Source organism: Alternaria alternata, assembly GCF_001642055.1.
Source record: "Alternaria alternata strain SRC1lrK2f unplaced genomic scaffold CC77scaffold_6, whole genome shotgun sequence".
Classification (NCBI taxonomy): Eukaryota; Fungi; Ascomycota; class Dothideomycetes; order Pleosporales; family Pleosporaceae; genus Alternaria; species Alternaria alternata.
Genome location: NW_017306195.1, coordinates 1003385 through 1015573, shown reverse-complemented (window position 1 = coordinate 1015573; position 12189 = coordinate 1003385). Strand labels below are relative to the sequence as shown.

General features: G+C 51.3%; 5 protein-coding genes across 5 annotated transcripts; 4 read left to right on the top strand and 1 right to left on the bottom strand.

Moving 5' to 3' along the window:
• Positions 1–149: 149 nt before the first annotated feature.
• CC77DRAFT_985311 (hypothetical protein) lies at positions 150–1730 on the top strand (the record flags this gene model as incomplete). Its single annotated transcript, XM_018536194.1, has 3 exons — positions 150–484; positions 549–1350; positions 1406–1730. The coding sequence occupies 3 exons, from the start codon at positions 150–152 to the stop codon at positions 1502–1504; spliced, it is 1236 nt and encodes a 411-aa protein (XP_018388164.1). The 3' UTR covers positions 1505–1730.
• A 933-nt stretch (positions 1731–2663) lies between these two features.
• On the top strand, positions 2664–4644 carry CC77DRAFT_745270 (hypothetical protein). Its single transcript, XM_018533042.1, has 2 exons — positions 2664–2791; positions 2975–4644. Exons 1-2 carry the CDS (start codon positions 2755–2757, stop codon positions 4528–4530), a joined length of 1593 nt encoding a protein of 530 aa, XP_018388163.1. The 5' UTR covers positions 2664–2754; the 3' UTR covers positions 4531–4644.
• A 321-nt stretch (positions 4645–4965) lies between these two features.
• CC77DRAFT_1007225 (hypothetical protein) lies at positions 4966–7858 on the top strand (the record flags this gene model as incomplete). The annotated part of the gene is made up of 3 exons (XM_018523467.1): positions 4966–5016; positions 5165–7111; positions 7220–7858. 3 exons carry the CDS (start codon positions 4966–4968, stop codon positions 7856–7858), a joined length of 2637 nt encoding a protein of 878 aa, XP_018388162.1.
• A 541-nt stretch (positions 7859–8399) lies between these two features.
• CC77DRAFT_745514 (fumarylacetoacetate hydrolase) lies at positions 8400–9564 on the top strand. Its single transcript, XM_018533046.1, has 3 exons — positions 8400–8515; positions 8568–8649; positions 8700–9564. The coding sequence occupies exons 1-3, from the start codon at positions 8480–8482 to the stop codon at positions 9482–9484; spliced, it is 903 nt and encodes a 300-aa protein (XP_018388161.1). The 5' UTR covers positions 8400–8479; the 3' UTR covers positions 9485–9564.
• CC77DRAFT_745291 (hypothetical protein) lies at positions 9565–12102 on the bottom strand. Its single transcript, XM_018533043.1, has 3 exons — positions 11836–12102; positions 11531–11678; positions 9565–11437 (listed from the first exon to the last, which is right to left on the bottom strand). Exons 1-3 carry the CDS (start codon positions 11953–11955, stop codon positions 9645–9647), a joined length of 2061 nt encoding a protein of 686 aa, XP_018388160.1. The 5' UTR covers positions 11956–12102; the 3' UTR covers positions 9565–9644.
• Positions 12103–12189: the final 87 nt, after the last annotated feature.

Genomic DNA, 12189 nt, shown 5'->3' with positions numbered 1-12189 from the left:
AGGATGATAGTTGAACGGGGATTGGTGGGCGCAATGGCCGCTTGCGAAGATGACAGGAGGCTCTTAGAAGAGTCAAGACGAGCTAATCCCTCATAGACTTCGAGAGGGTCGGGTCGCCGTAGTGGCCTGGGTCGTTGTAATAACCCAGCATGCGCACACGACCTAGGCAACCTCCGCCCAAGCTTCACCTTGATATCGCAATGCCTCCCCGTTCCCCAATTGCATCGCATTTCTCAGGCAAGCTCACAAGTCAAGTTCGAAGGGTCTTGCCTGCGTATCTTGCCCTTCTCTTCATATTCTTGTTCTTCGCCAATACGCACTTTTTTACTACACCCATCCGGGCTGCTTCAAAGTACAGACGCGAGCTCAAGTACCAGCAACCGCTGCAACTGAACGGTGCAGTCATTCCTAGGAAGATCTGGCAAACATGGAAGGTTGGTCCCCTAGGTTTCGAGAAGCGCGACTCCGACTCAGCGAAGACCTGGTAAGAAATCGCCTCTATGAACTGCATGTGAGACGTATATTGACTTCGTGCGCGCACCTTTCAGGCCAGCAAAGAACCCTCAATATCGGTACGAGGTTTTGACCGACGACAACGCAAATGAGTACCTCGAATGGCACTACGGTGCACATGGTATCAATAGACCGGACCTTGTCGACCTCTACCGAGAGCTCAACATAACAATTATCAAGGCTGATTTGCTCCGCTACCTCGTCATGTACGCCGAGGGCGGCGTGTATGCCGACATAGACGTAGAATGCCTTCGTCCCATCAGCAGATTCATACCTGAGCGGTACAACGAGCAAGATGTCGACATGATAATCGGCGTGGAGATTGATGAGCCAACGTTCGCTGACCACGAAATTTTGGGGTCAAAGTGTAAATCCTTTTGTCAGTGGACGTTCGCCGCCAAGCCAAGACTGCCTGTGATGATGAGGCTCATCGAGAACATACAAGTCTGGTTACACGAGCTGTCGCACGAAAAGGAGGTTGAGATCTCGCAACTACACCTGGACTTTGACGAAGTCATTAGCGGGACGGGCCCTTCGGCATTTACCAAGGCTGTGCTGGAGCAGATGACAGCACAGAACCAAGGGAAGCCGGTTACCTGGGATCTTTTCCACAATTTGGCAGAGTCGAGGCTGGTCAACGGAATCCTAGTCTTGAACGTGGAAGCCTTTGCAGCCGGCCAAGGACACTCGGATTCCGGGAATCATGACTCGAGGGGTGCGTTGGTGAAGCACCACTATCATGCTTCGGGATGGCCAACGCTTCATCCACGACGCAATCACCCCATGTACGGCGAGGTCGAACAGTGTAATTGGAAGCCAGAGTGTGTAGCAGAATGGGTAAGTCAAACAGCAACCAAATTATAACACCAAGATCTGTGCTGATATCGCGAAGGACAAGAACGTCGCTGAATGGGATACGTTGCCAAAGGAAGAGCAGGACAAGCGTATTGCCAGCAAGCTGCCACCACCCGGAGGCGCAAAACCTCATTAGGCTTACGTATTGTGTATGTACGCAGGCCGGTGTTCTGATAGGATGCATGCAAGCGTTCGCAGCGGGTCGACATGGGTGGAAAGGAGATATTGGGTTGTTGGCTATCGCGTGGCGGGTTCATCGTCGAAGGCGAGTTCCTGTTGAGTTTGAACACTCTTCTTGTATCTCTGCAAAGTCTTGCAGATGACAACTGTTGCAGCTACGGGCGTGGTCGATGGCATGGTGGTTGCAGAGCTATTGCAGCATGCCGACAGCTCGCGTCACGTCTCGAATTCGATCTTAGCGCATGACGCCATAGACCCACCCGTCTGTTGACCCCAGCAATCAACACATCACGACATGACTGGTTTTTGATAAAGATCTTATAATCCATTGCTGACTCGAGTCTTGACTGTTACTCATACACGTCCCTTGTTTACTACCCTTCACCTTCTCTTGCCTCAGAACGTACTACATAGAGCCTATTCGCGATCCGATCTCGTGCTAGACACAGAATTTCTGCCTCGAGAGTTCCTCAATATTGTACATCCCTGATCGCCTCTAGGTATATGTCATTGACGGTGGTACGAAAGCTAGCCTCGATAAAATTGGTGGTTTTGATGGGAGAAGCTGATTGCGAAAGCTTAGATGTAGGCGTCCAGGGAAGAAAGCCTAGCCGACCAAGTGCCGGAGACCAACGCTGTGTGGGACACGGTAGAGGACGCAACATTTTCGCCTTGTCGTATCATGTTTCTTCAGGCCATCTCAGATGATACAGCGCTCACAACTTAGTAATCGGTTATAACGCGTTATTCAGATTGTACGTTATCGTACAGAAGAGACTGCGAGAAACTCAAGACGAACAGCGAGTTCGGTCCACATGCTTGCTTCGGCAGCTAGCGTCTTTTGAGCTGTGCACGGACAATGACGTTACATGTAATTTCGAGCCCCGACCTTGGAAAGCCGCCAGACTTCCCACTTTCCAACCACTCTACCATCAAACTCTCTTTTTTGCATCGAGTCGCGTCAGTAATTCGTCTGTGTCATGATCCAACCCCTTCATGTCGGCAATGTGGCGGGGCAACTTAAATTTAGCTGGAACATCACGCCGATGTGGTGGCTTAGCGCAACCATGGCACGCCGCATTGCCGTTTGCTCACCATCTTGACAGCTTCCGCCGCTAATGCACTTCCCACATTACTTTCCGCAATTGCATCGTGTTCTATTGACTGCGTATTGAGGTCTACCACTCCTGGAAAGCTTGCGACACCATGGATCATGTCAACGCATCCCTCGAGCTCATTCATCGTACGTATTCTGGTAGATAGTCGCTTGCAACATCCGATGAAAACTCCGCTATCCTCCGAGTCTGATGCACTTCATGACCCGGTGCGAATCATTGCTGGACCAGAAAGCTATTTTTTACCTGCGGAACTCAAACATTAAACAAAGAACACACGACCGCAAAATGGGATGCTAACACTGCCATAGTCATTTGCGCAACTCTGATCTTCATTCGCGATGTTACGAAAGACGCAAGCAGCGTACCACACACAACAAACTTCTTGAATGAAACACTCGTCTTCTTGGATGTCTTTTCGAACGTTTGTTTTAGTGAGCTGACCGGAATCTTGCGCGACAGTCGAGTGCATCGTACCTTGACGAGTGATGTAGAGTATTCTCTATACTCGCTAAATAAGTCGCTAGCTGCGCATCGAGAGGCATGGAGGTACATAGGCAAAAGCCCTATACCTGGAGCAGGTCAGAGAAGCATCGAAGATCTGAAGCGCGGTCGCGCCGCATCGTTGGACGCTCAATATGAGCAGAGAGGCTGGAGAGAGGAGATGAAAGAGCGTTCGCAACTATGGCGCGAAAAGGCGCGACCTGGGCTGTACAAGGCGTTGTTCGGAGAAGAGGAGATGGCCACGCTCACCTTAAACTGCTTGCAATGGACTCATCGGCTTCGACAAACTTTGGAAATCGTCTTCCTTGGTATCGGTCCGCCAGATCCAGGGTTCGGTCGCACGAGACAAGCTGCCATCCTTGGCGTAGCAGAACAACTCGAACGCCAGCACCGAGCGGGTGCAGAGCCTTCGAATGATTACAATGCGCTTGTTGGCGCACTGAGGGACCCGATAAGCACCGAACAACCATCACACAGCCTCATCAAGACGATATATGACGATGGAGGTGAGGAGGTGGACGTGCTGGTTGAGCCTAGATCCGATAGCGAGACGCCCGCTGAATACATGTGTCATCTGACGTGGCTGTTACAGGCTCCTCATCAAACTGATGTATCGGTCAAGAGCGATGCCCAAGACGGCTATCAGCTGCACACCCTCAGCTGCATGGGTTTCATCGATGATCCACTGAATACGAGGAGTTTGATTATCTACCGAGCACCACAAAGTCATCCTTGGGCATCGAATCCACCGACTTTGCATGACATGATCTCGAAGGGTCCAACCGCAAGACCCTCGATAGGAAGCCGTTTTCTAATAGCGAGAGCGCTTACGAGTACACTACTTGAGTCGCACGCTTCTGGTTGGGTACACGGAAATGTACAGTCGCGTAGTATAGCTATGATGCCACGGTCCTTGAACGACCTCGAGTTGTCCCCCTTCTTCGTTGGTTGGGGCGTGCTCCAGCCTCTCGACGCTACGCACTTCGCATTGGAGCCGAATCTATACCGACATCACGACCGCTTCGGCCGACCATCGTCTGAATATTCCAATGAACATGAGATCTACTCTCTTGGCGTGGTACTTCTCGAGCTTGGGCTATGGCGAACGATGGCGAAAGTCTTCGCGCGCCGTATAGAAAAGTTTCCCATCTTTGATATAGCGCAGCAGCAAGATCTCTTTAATCGTGTGCACAATGCAACACTAGATTGGGCGAACAGTATCGACATCGAGAGAGAGATGGGAAAAGCCTACGCGCAGGTCGTACTCAAATGCCTCACTTGGCATTATGATGACCCGACTGAAGGCATGGTTGAGTTTCGGAAACAGGTTGTCGATGTGTTGACTACTGGATGTGGACTGTAGCGATGCATTACGCACATTCACGAATACTCAGTCTATATGTTGCCCATATCATTCTCTGCGGGAGAAGATGCCTAGACACAGCAGAGGCGCGAGTGGACGCGCCAATGAGACAATGTGTATTTGCTGGAGCAAACCATACTCGTGGCGTCAAAGAAGAAAACGAACAAAAAGAGCGACAAGCCTATCGGTACGCAAACCTTCTGATAAAAGAAGGCGACGTCTCACGCAATGTATGTTACCCATCTTTCTTCACAATTCGATAAGTCAGTGCATCTTGGCGCCATTGTATATGTGACATTACTCTATGGCGGGCGCAGCATTCAGCCTACTCATCTAGTGGAGCTCTATATGTCAACTCCCAAGAAGCGCTGTGACCAATTTACGCTAGTGGTTCTCATTGCAGCCTTTCGGGAAAGAAATGAGGGTAGGTAAATTATGTCAGAACTCCCCCTTTCGGAGCTGCACGTGAGCAGCGATGCTACCAGTGTAAGTCGACCGATGACTAGCCCAACTCCGCGCACACCACAGGCATGACGGCCACTCTCCACCACGATCTCCACCAACACCCGACGTCTTCCCAAACTTGCCAGCTCGACCGCTCGACCTTCCAACACTCTACATCATTGTCTCATAGCATATTTTGTTCTCGAATATCCATTTGCCAGACTGGACCGTTCCAGCTGACCCAACTGAACTCGCCTGCATCGCACAAGTCGGATATCGTTCGACGATGGAATTCGATGGCGACTACCAGCCGGAAGATCTACAATGGATTGCGGAGGATGTGGCTATGGATCTTCACCGGAGATGGGATGAGGTCCTTCAGCGGAGTCGAGATACCGCTGAAAACGAGGATTTACGGCGTTTTGCGAATTCTGAAGTCGAACGTCAGCGCGCAAAAGAAGATGAGGAGACCCGCCTTGCACTTTCCGTCAGTCAAGTAGAGTCAAATCAAGCAGAAGAGGCAGAATTTCAGAAGGCAAAGTTGGAGTCTCGCGTGGACGAACGTGCCCGAGCTGAACGAGCCGAGCGCGAACAGTTGGAGCAGGCCGTTCTAGATAGCCTGGTGACAGCTACGCTTCTTGAGCAAGAGCAAAAGGAGGCTATCGACAAGGCCATCGTTGAAAGCGAACTGACCGTGAAGTGTGAGCAGAAACGAAAGGCCGGAGAGCTTACCCGTTGCCTGGCAAAGTATACTATCAACGACTTGACCGAAGAGGAGCATATGCGGCTTAGTATACTGCTAAGTCAGGAAAAGGAGCTTCGACACAGTGACGCTGCTGTTCTTCCGGCCACCCTCACTGTAGACGGCGGCAGACCCAGTGTAAAATCTCCGCATCCAGCAACTGCGGGTACTTTATCTTCGCCTCCAGTCAGGATCGGTCCCTCTGTTCTATCAGTGCCTTCATCGGGTTCACTATTGTATCGTACGGAAGAAGAGAACCCTGGACGGAGAGTGGAATTACTCAAAGTATCTCGCAGTACCCCGAGCGATTCGCGAATCAGCGAAAACCACTTGGTATACCCAGGCGCATTCCCAGCATCGCCTTCTCAGGCAAGCTCGGCAGCACGTGGTGCGGTGGGTAGACCGAAATCGAACTGTAGTACCCCATTATTACCAGGTGCATATGTTTCGTCTTATGCGGGCAGTACAGCACCTCATAGTGAGGCAGGATCGCTTCCTGGCATGCTATATGGGAAGAGGATGATCATAAGACGCCCTTTAAGCACCAGAAGATCCAGCGAGCGACTCTCTGGCACATATCCACCACCATCACAAGCGAACGACAGTCCGAATCGATCGGCTACAGTGTCTACTGGAGACACGTTCATCACAACTCGAGAATCGCTATCGCCCCAACTCCATGCACAACCGCAGCGTGCTCTATCGGACTCCTGGCGAAATGAGTACCATGGAAGTCAACAGCGAGAAGCCCAAGAATCTCGATCATCCACGTCCTTCTCGCTCTATTCACTGCCGAGTAGAGCATCGTCTGTTGGTCAGCCGCCCTCGTCTCAAACATCGCGTGAGAGCGTTGCGCGTAAGCCTGTTGCAAATTCTCGGCCTCTAGCCCCCGTTGCTACTGTAAGTCGACCACCAAAAGTCGCTGCCGATGCGGTAGTATCGGCAGCCGTAGCTTCGTCGCATCCACAGCAACTCTCGATACATTATCATATCAATGGTAATGGTCCTGTGACTATCAACAACTACAAAGTTCCGGAAAATACCACGTCATCTTTGTCCCTAGCTCAGCATGTGCCAACTAGAGATGGCGGAAACATTGCCAATGGTATGAAAGAGGCAACAATCGGCTTCAAAACCATAGCAGAAGTGAAGAGTGCGGCGAAGAATCTGGCGAGGAGTGCAACCCAAAGTGAACTGTGGTCTCGAGGGGAGGAGCGGGCAGCGATCTTGAGGAGGAAAGGAAAGAGATTCAAGGTCGACTCTCCAAGGATTGAGTATGCTACAGTCAACGAGATTGGCGATTTTGAACGAGCCTCTGTTCCCGAAGTCCAGAATGACGTTGGCAGCATCGCTCCGTTACCGCAAACACAACAATGGTTTGTCACAAACCCTGACGTAAGTCGCTCGAATCTGAACACGCCCGAGGCCGGAGGATCTCCAAGTTCAGAACACCCGATGTCGCAGACTGTTGGCGTTATCGCACCTAGAATGCCCTTGTTACAGCGATCGACAGCGCCATCCCCACTATCGACAACAACTCAGCAGATGACAACGCGGCCGCCTCCATGGGATGAGTCGATGATCTTGGATGTGAATGGAGATGCAGTGACTCCGCCTAGCGATCGGCAGTCGGATTTGACAAGTTTTTCAAACGATGGTAGTATTATTCAAGATACTGCCGGTTCGACTCTATCCGATCGTGGTCTCAGGCCTCAGCCTTTGAACTTCGGGAAACGGACTAATACCGTGCTACGCAAGCCGCAAAACCTAGCTGGCATGCCTTCTACAAAGCCATCGCAATCACCGCCAAGGAGCCGTAATCCAATGTCCAGATATATGGCTCAAGTACAAAAGCGACCGGATGAGTGGCTGCAGAGACCCGTACAATTCTCATTCCTAACTCAAGGATCAGCCCCTGGTTCGCCGGACAGTATGGCAGCCGAGGCGCCGACTCCTGGTCGAGTTAATGAGGCTCTAGGTCGCCGCAGCAAGTTTCCGCCGATCGACACCAGTCTGGCGAATGTGCCTCCGGGAGAGCGAAGCATCAACTACTTCAATTCGCGGTCGATGGCGGATTACGGCAGAATGGCTCATGTAGGCAACCCAGAGATTATGGGGGTCCAGCGCGAACAGTACCAGTAGACCTACAATCGCGCACCATGAGAGCGTCCAGGAAGAGAGAACTCGAAGGCGACCGCTAGAATGAAGGAGAAGGAGATACAAGAGCCCTTGGGGACGCCACTTCGATTACTGAGAAGGCATGGATCAGAGTTTCGAGCAGAGGGAAACGCGGTTTCGTACTCGAATAGCGTAGCTTCGCAACATATGATATATAATGTCAATTTTGTATTTCGGGAAAGGCGACCCTGATATGCTCAAGTAATGGTCCTGCCGAGTGTGCGATGTAATGACTCGAGCTTCTCGTGAATATTTCACCCATGGTCTACATGGATTCCAACAAAGATACGGTGCTTTTGACGTATTGTTCAGCGACCATAGCGATACCCGTGGACTTGAGATAACGTTATCCGACGTTACGCACTTGGACTGGCGGGGAAACGTCCTATCGACCCACTCCGAGCAGGGGTGTCGGCCTGTCTAACAATTCCCGATCGATAAGCAACGGCAATACATGCCGTGGCAATAAGATCAACCATGATACTGCGAACTGGAAGGGAATAAGTATCCGAGATGTAGGCACAGGACCCTGATTATACACGCTTTCGTAGCTTGTTTTCGTGTTCTACAAGACTCCACACAAACATGGGCTCGATAGATATCGCAAGTGGAATGAAGACGGTATGTGATTGATGTAAAGGGTTACATAGCGCTTACTGATTTTATCGTGTAGACTTGGAGTCGCTTGGTGCGCTTTGTGGCAGCCGAGGACGGTGTTGAGCATATCGGCGAGCCGCTCGACACAGGACTGGATGGTATGCTAACACCTCGTCTTCACCAAAGGCCATTCGCTAATAAGTTTCAGTCGGCGCAGCCCTCGCAGCCGGATCAGAAGTCGGAGTACGTGTTTTCACCGGTTCATCGGTACTCTCCGTAGATGCGCAGCCAACATCAGCGATCGCGACAGTATCACGACTGCTGCCACCACTGTCAAGAACCGAAGTCGGTACTATTCGCTGTATAGGCCTCAACTATCGCAAACATGCCAAAGAGATGAATCTGGATCTCCCAAACCACCCAACCCTTTTCTTCAAGCCGGCAACCTGTCTGGGTGCACCTAATGCGCCATTGGTCATCCCGCGTCAAGCGACCGATGGGCAGGCAGACTACGAAGCCGAACTCGCCGTAATCATTGGAAGATCGGCAAGGAATGTGAGCACAGAAGATGCTATGGACTACGTGCTGGGTTACACATGTTCGAATGACGTGACAGCGCGAGTCCACCAATTCAACGGTGCGCAATGGAGTTTTGGAAAAGGTTTCGATGGCTTCGCACCGCTCGGGCCCTGTCTCGTATCCGCATCTTCAATATCGAATCCGGGCGACATCGAGCTCAAGACTGTACTGAATGGCGAGACGATGCAATACTCGTTGGGGAATGATATGATCTTCAGCATACGTGAGATCGTTGCGTACCTAAGTCAAGGGACAACATTGGAGCCAGGTACCGTGATCATGACGGGCACACCGCATGGTATTGGCGTCAGCAAAGTACCAAAGGTATGGCTCAAACAGGGCGATGATCTGAGAATCGTGATGAGTCATGGTATGGGAAGCCTGGTGACGCCAGTCGTGTATGAGAAAGCCTAAAAAAGGTGCTGACAGCGAATAAACATAATTCCGCGATGATATTCAAGCGAGATCGAGTTATGGTGAAGATTTGATGATGGAGCTTCTAGTAGCTATGATGAATGTCAACACCACTCTTCAACCTGTAGGGGACACGCCAATTTATTTGTGATTCGGTATCCTATTGGAAACCAAATAGTATTTGCTCTTGTGTGATGTTGTCCAGCACGTGCTCCCAGTGTTGCAAATCAGTAGGCTCAAACAGTGTCAAAGACGGGTCTGCCCATGGAGGTGCATGCCATTGGAAGGGCCTACTTGCACTTACTGCTGGTAAGCTGGGTACTGTTGCTGAGCTATCTTCAGTGTTTGGCGATGTCAAGTCGATATTGTTAGCAACATGCGCAGTAGCCGAAGCATCATTCGCTGTATTAGGACGTGTTTCAGTACGGCTAGTGCGGAACTGGTCCGCTTTCTTGATGCAGAGCTCGATGATCTTGACCTCAGCTAGCGCGAACTCGTTGAGCCAAATGTCAGCTCTCTGCATATCACAGTACGCAGTAAGGTCTTCTAATATCGCACGGCATTTGGGCGAGTGTGGATCCTTGACAGCAATGATACCGAGCACTAAGGCACTGTTGAAGAGTTGGTGAGGACCCAAAGTCCACTTCAGGCGGTCGTTCAGTGGTTGTTGAAAGTAATCGATGCGCATTGCGAGGTCAGCGCATGCCGACGAAATGCATGCATCATGACTATGCCTGAAGCGATTGGTGATACTTTGACGTAGTAGATACGGTCGGTGAAGAGTGACACGGGCGAAATGGTACATGGAATGGAGATGTAAGCGGTTCCAGTACAAAAACGGATGTACATGATCCATAGAAGTATCTGGGTTCTTCAAGTGATAGTATTCGGGTAGCTTCGCTTCCCATGTAACAATCTCGTGGTCCAGCGAAATGACCGTGTCGTAAGAAACGGTGAAGAGGCCAAAGCAGCGATCTTGAATGTCGCCGATGATCTTTGCCAAGTCGTGCGCGAGGAAGTTGTAGACGCTCAAGGTAGGCGAAGAGATCGGAAGCTCTGGGATGGCAGAAGCGGCCTCATCAGGTTGATCATCCAACCAGACATTGGTAGCTCTTTTGACTAAACACTGCTGGTCAACAATGGCGAATGGGCGGCCGATGGCGAGAGCGATAGTCTTATCCAAAGTATAAAGATGACTCCACAGGCGCCTTCGTGTTTCAGTCTCTTTACGGGGGAGACGCCAACGCTCGCCATCGATATGCATACCTTGCGCTTGAGCCATGCGCATTGCGAAACTTGTTGTGAGCCAAGCTTCGGGTACCCTTCGCAAATGAATCAAGTAACGTGTGACCAAGACACCAGCACGGACGAGGTCTGTCGACTCTCCGTAGAACGTTGGTGCAATGACTATAGCGCGTCTCGCAGCCCAGTAGAATCGTAATGATGTCTCTTGGAGATCACGTTGCACTTCGCCGTTCTTTGGGTGGGGACAGTCAAGGAAGACACCGTACGCAAGGACGATAAACAGTAATGCCAACCACCTGAGATCGATAGATGCGTAGTCATCAAAGCCGAATTTGCGTTCCCAAAACTCATCGTATTTCAGTTTGAAGGATTGAGGATGAATAGCGTCTATGGTCCAGTTCAGCTCGGTAAGGAAAACATGTACCAGGCGGTCGACACTGGCTTTATTGCGAGGCAGTAAGCCCAGCAGATCCCATATCTGCGAGAAGGGACCGCCGACATCTCGGAAAGACTGCGCCGAAGCGGCTGCATGGCGAATTCCAGATGAGAGGTCCGGTGCGGGCTCCTCGATTATTTTTGCCGCCGCCTGCGGTCCGAAATATGATGAGCCAAAGAAGGAGGGCGCGTCTCGGCTGCGGAAGAGGTTGCCCACTTGTGCATCTCTGGGTTCAGGTGAGGTTCTACTGTGCGTGGCCGTAGTATGTGTATCTTCGTGGTATGTTAGCCAGAGTTTGCGCAATGAGAGTATCGCAGGGACATTCGCGCTCTGCTGTGCGACACGTTGTGGCGGTAGTGACATACCCGTGACGCTACCTGACGTTTCATCGCCTAGAGGAGCGGTGGGAACTTGTGAGGTCTGCTGGCGGCGAGCCTCAGCCTCTTCGCTGTACGTGCAGCTCGACGCGACGTCGCGTCTGCTGCAATTGAAGCATGGCAACTCTCCGTCGCACTGCGAACATTGTCAGCCACTGTCTGGCCGATGCAGTCTGGCCGTAAAGATCATGTCACCCTGCGTGCTGCGAAGGTCTGCAGGTTTGTGTCTTGTTGGATACCTTACGCGTTATCGCAGACGCGAACTCGCAGGTAGCTGATTACGTCACACGCACCTTCTGCTTCCGCCGATGACACGCGACGCAGCTCTTAGCTTGTCGACCTCTCTTCCTCTTTTTGGCCAACAAACCTCCATCACCTCTGTTGACCTCGCTCTCGCATCGCGATTCCATCATGTTGATGATTTCCGAAGATACTCATGATTTAGCCGACGGGTATCTCTGTCAATCGTCTGCCAATGCTTGCCTGGGGTACTAGTGCATCCTTCGCTGCATATCGCGCCCACTTTGGCAGGGCTCGCTATCTCCCCGCGTCGGACAATTGACAAGGCACAGATCGGCAATAGATACCATTACATACCAACATGCATGCTATAAGGTATTCATCATGGCAGATGCCTTTGGGTGCGA

Excerpts from the sequence above, each read along its gene's own strand:
- CC77DRAFT_745270 (XM_018533042.1), top strand. The coding sequence starts at position 2,755 with ATGGATCATGTCAACGCATCCCTCGAGCTCATTCATC. Across the intron at positions 2,792-2,974 it reads ATCCCTCGAGCTCATTCATC|TCATTTGCGCAACTCTGATC; the intron begins GTACGTATTCTG and ends ACACTGCCATAG.
- CC77DRAFT_745514 (XM_018533046.1), top strand. The coding sequence starts at position 8,480 with ATGGGCTCGATAGATATCGCAAGTGGAATGAAGACG. Across the intron at positions 8,516-8,567 it reads TCGCAAGTGGAATGAAGACG|ACTTGGAGTCGCTTGGTGCG; the intron begins GTATGTGATTGA and ends TTTATCGTGTAG. Across the intron at positions 8,650-8,699 it reads GCTCGACACAGGACTGGATG|TCGGCGCAGCCCTCGCAGCC; the intron begins GTATGCTAACAC and ends AATAAGTTTCAG.
- CC77DRAFT_745291 (XM_018533043.1), bottom strand. The coding sequence starts at position 11,955 with ATGATGGAATCGCGATGCGAGAGCGAGGTCAACAGAGGTGATGGAGGT. Across the intron at positions 11,679-11,835 it reads GTCATCGGCGGAAGCAGAAG|TGCGACGGAGAGTTGCCATG; the intron begins GTGCGTGTGACG and ends CAATGTTCGCAG. Across the intron at positions 11,438-11,530 it reads AACGTCAGGTAGCGTCACGG|ATACACATACTACGGCCACG; the intron begins GTATGTCACTAC and ends CATACCACGAAG.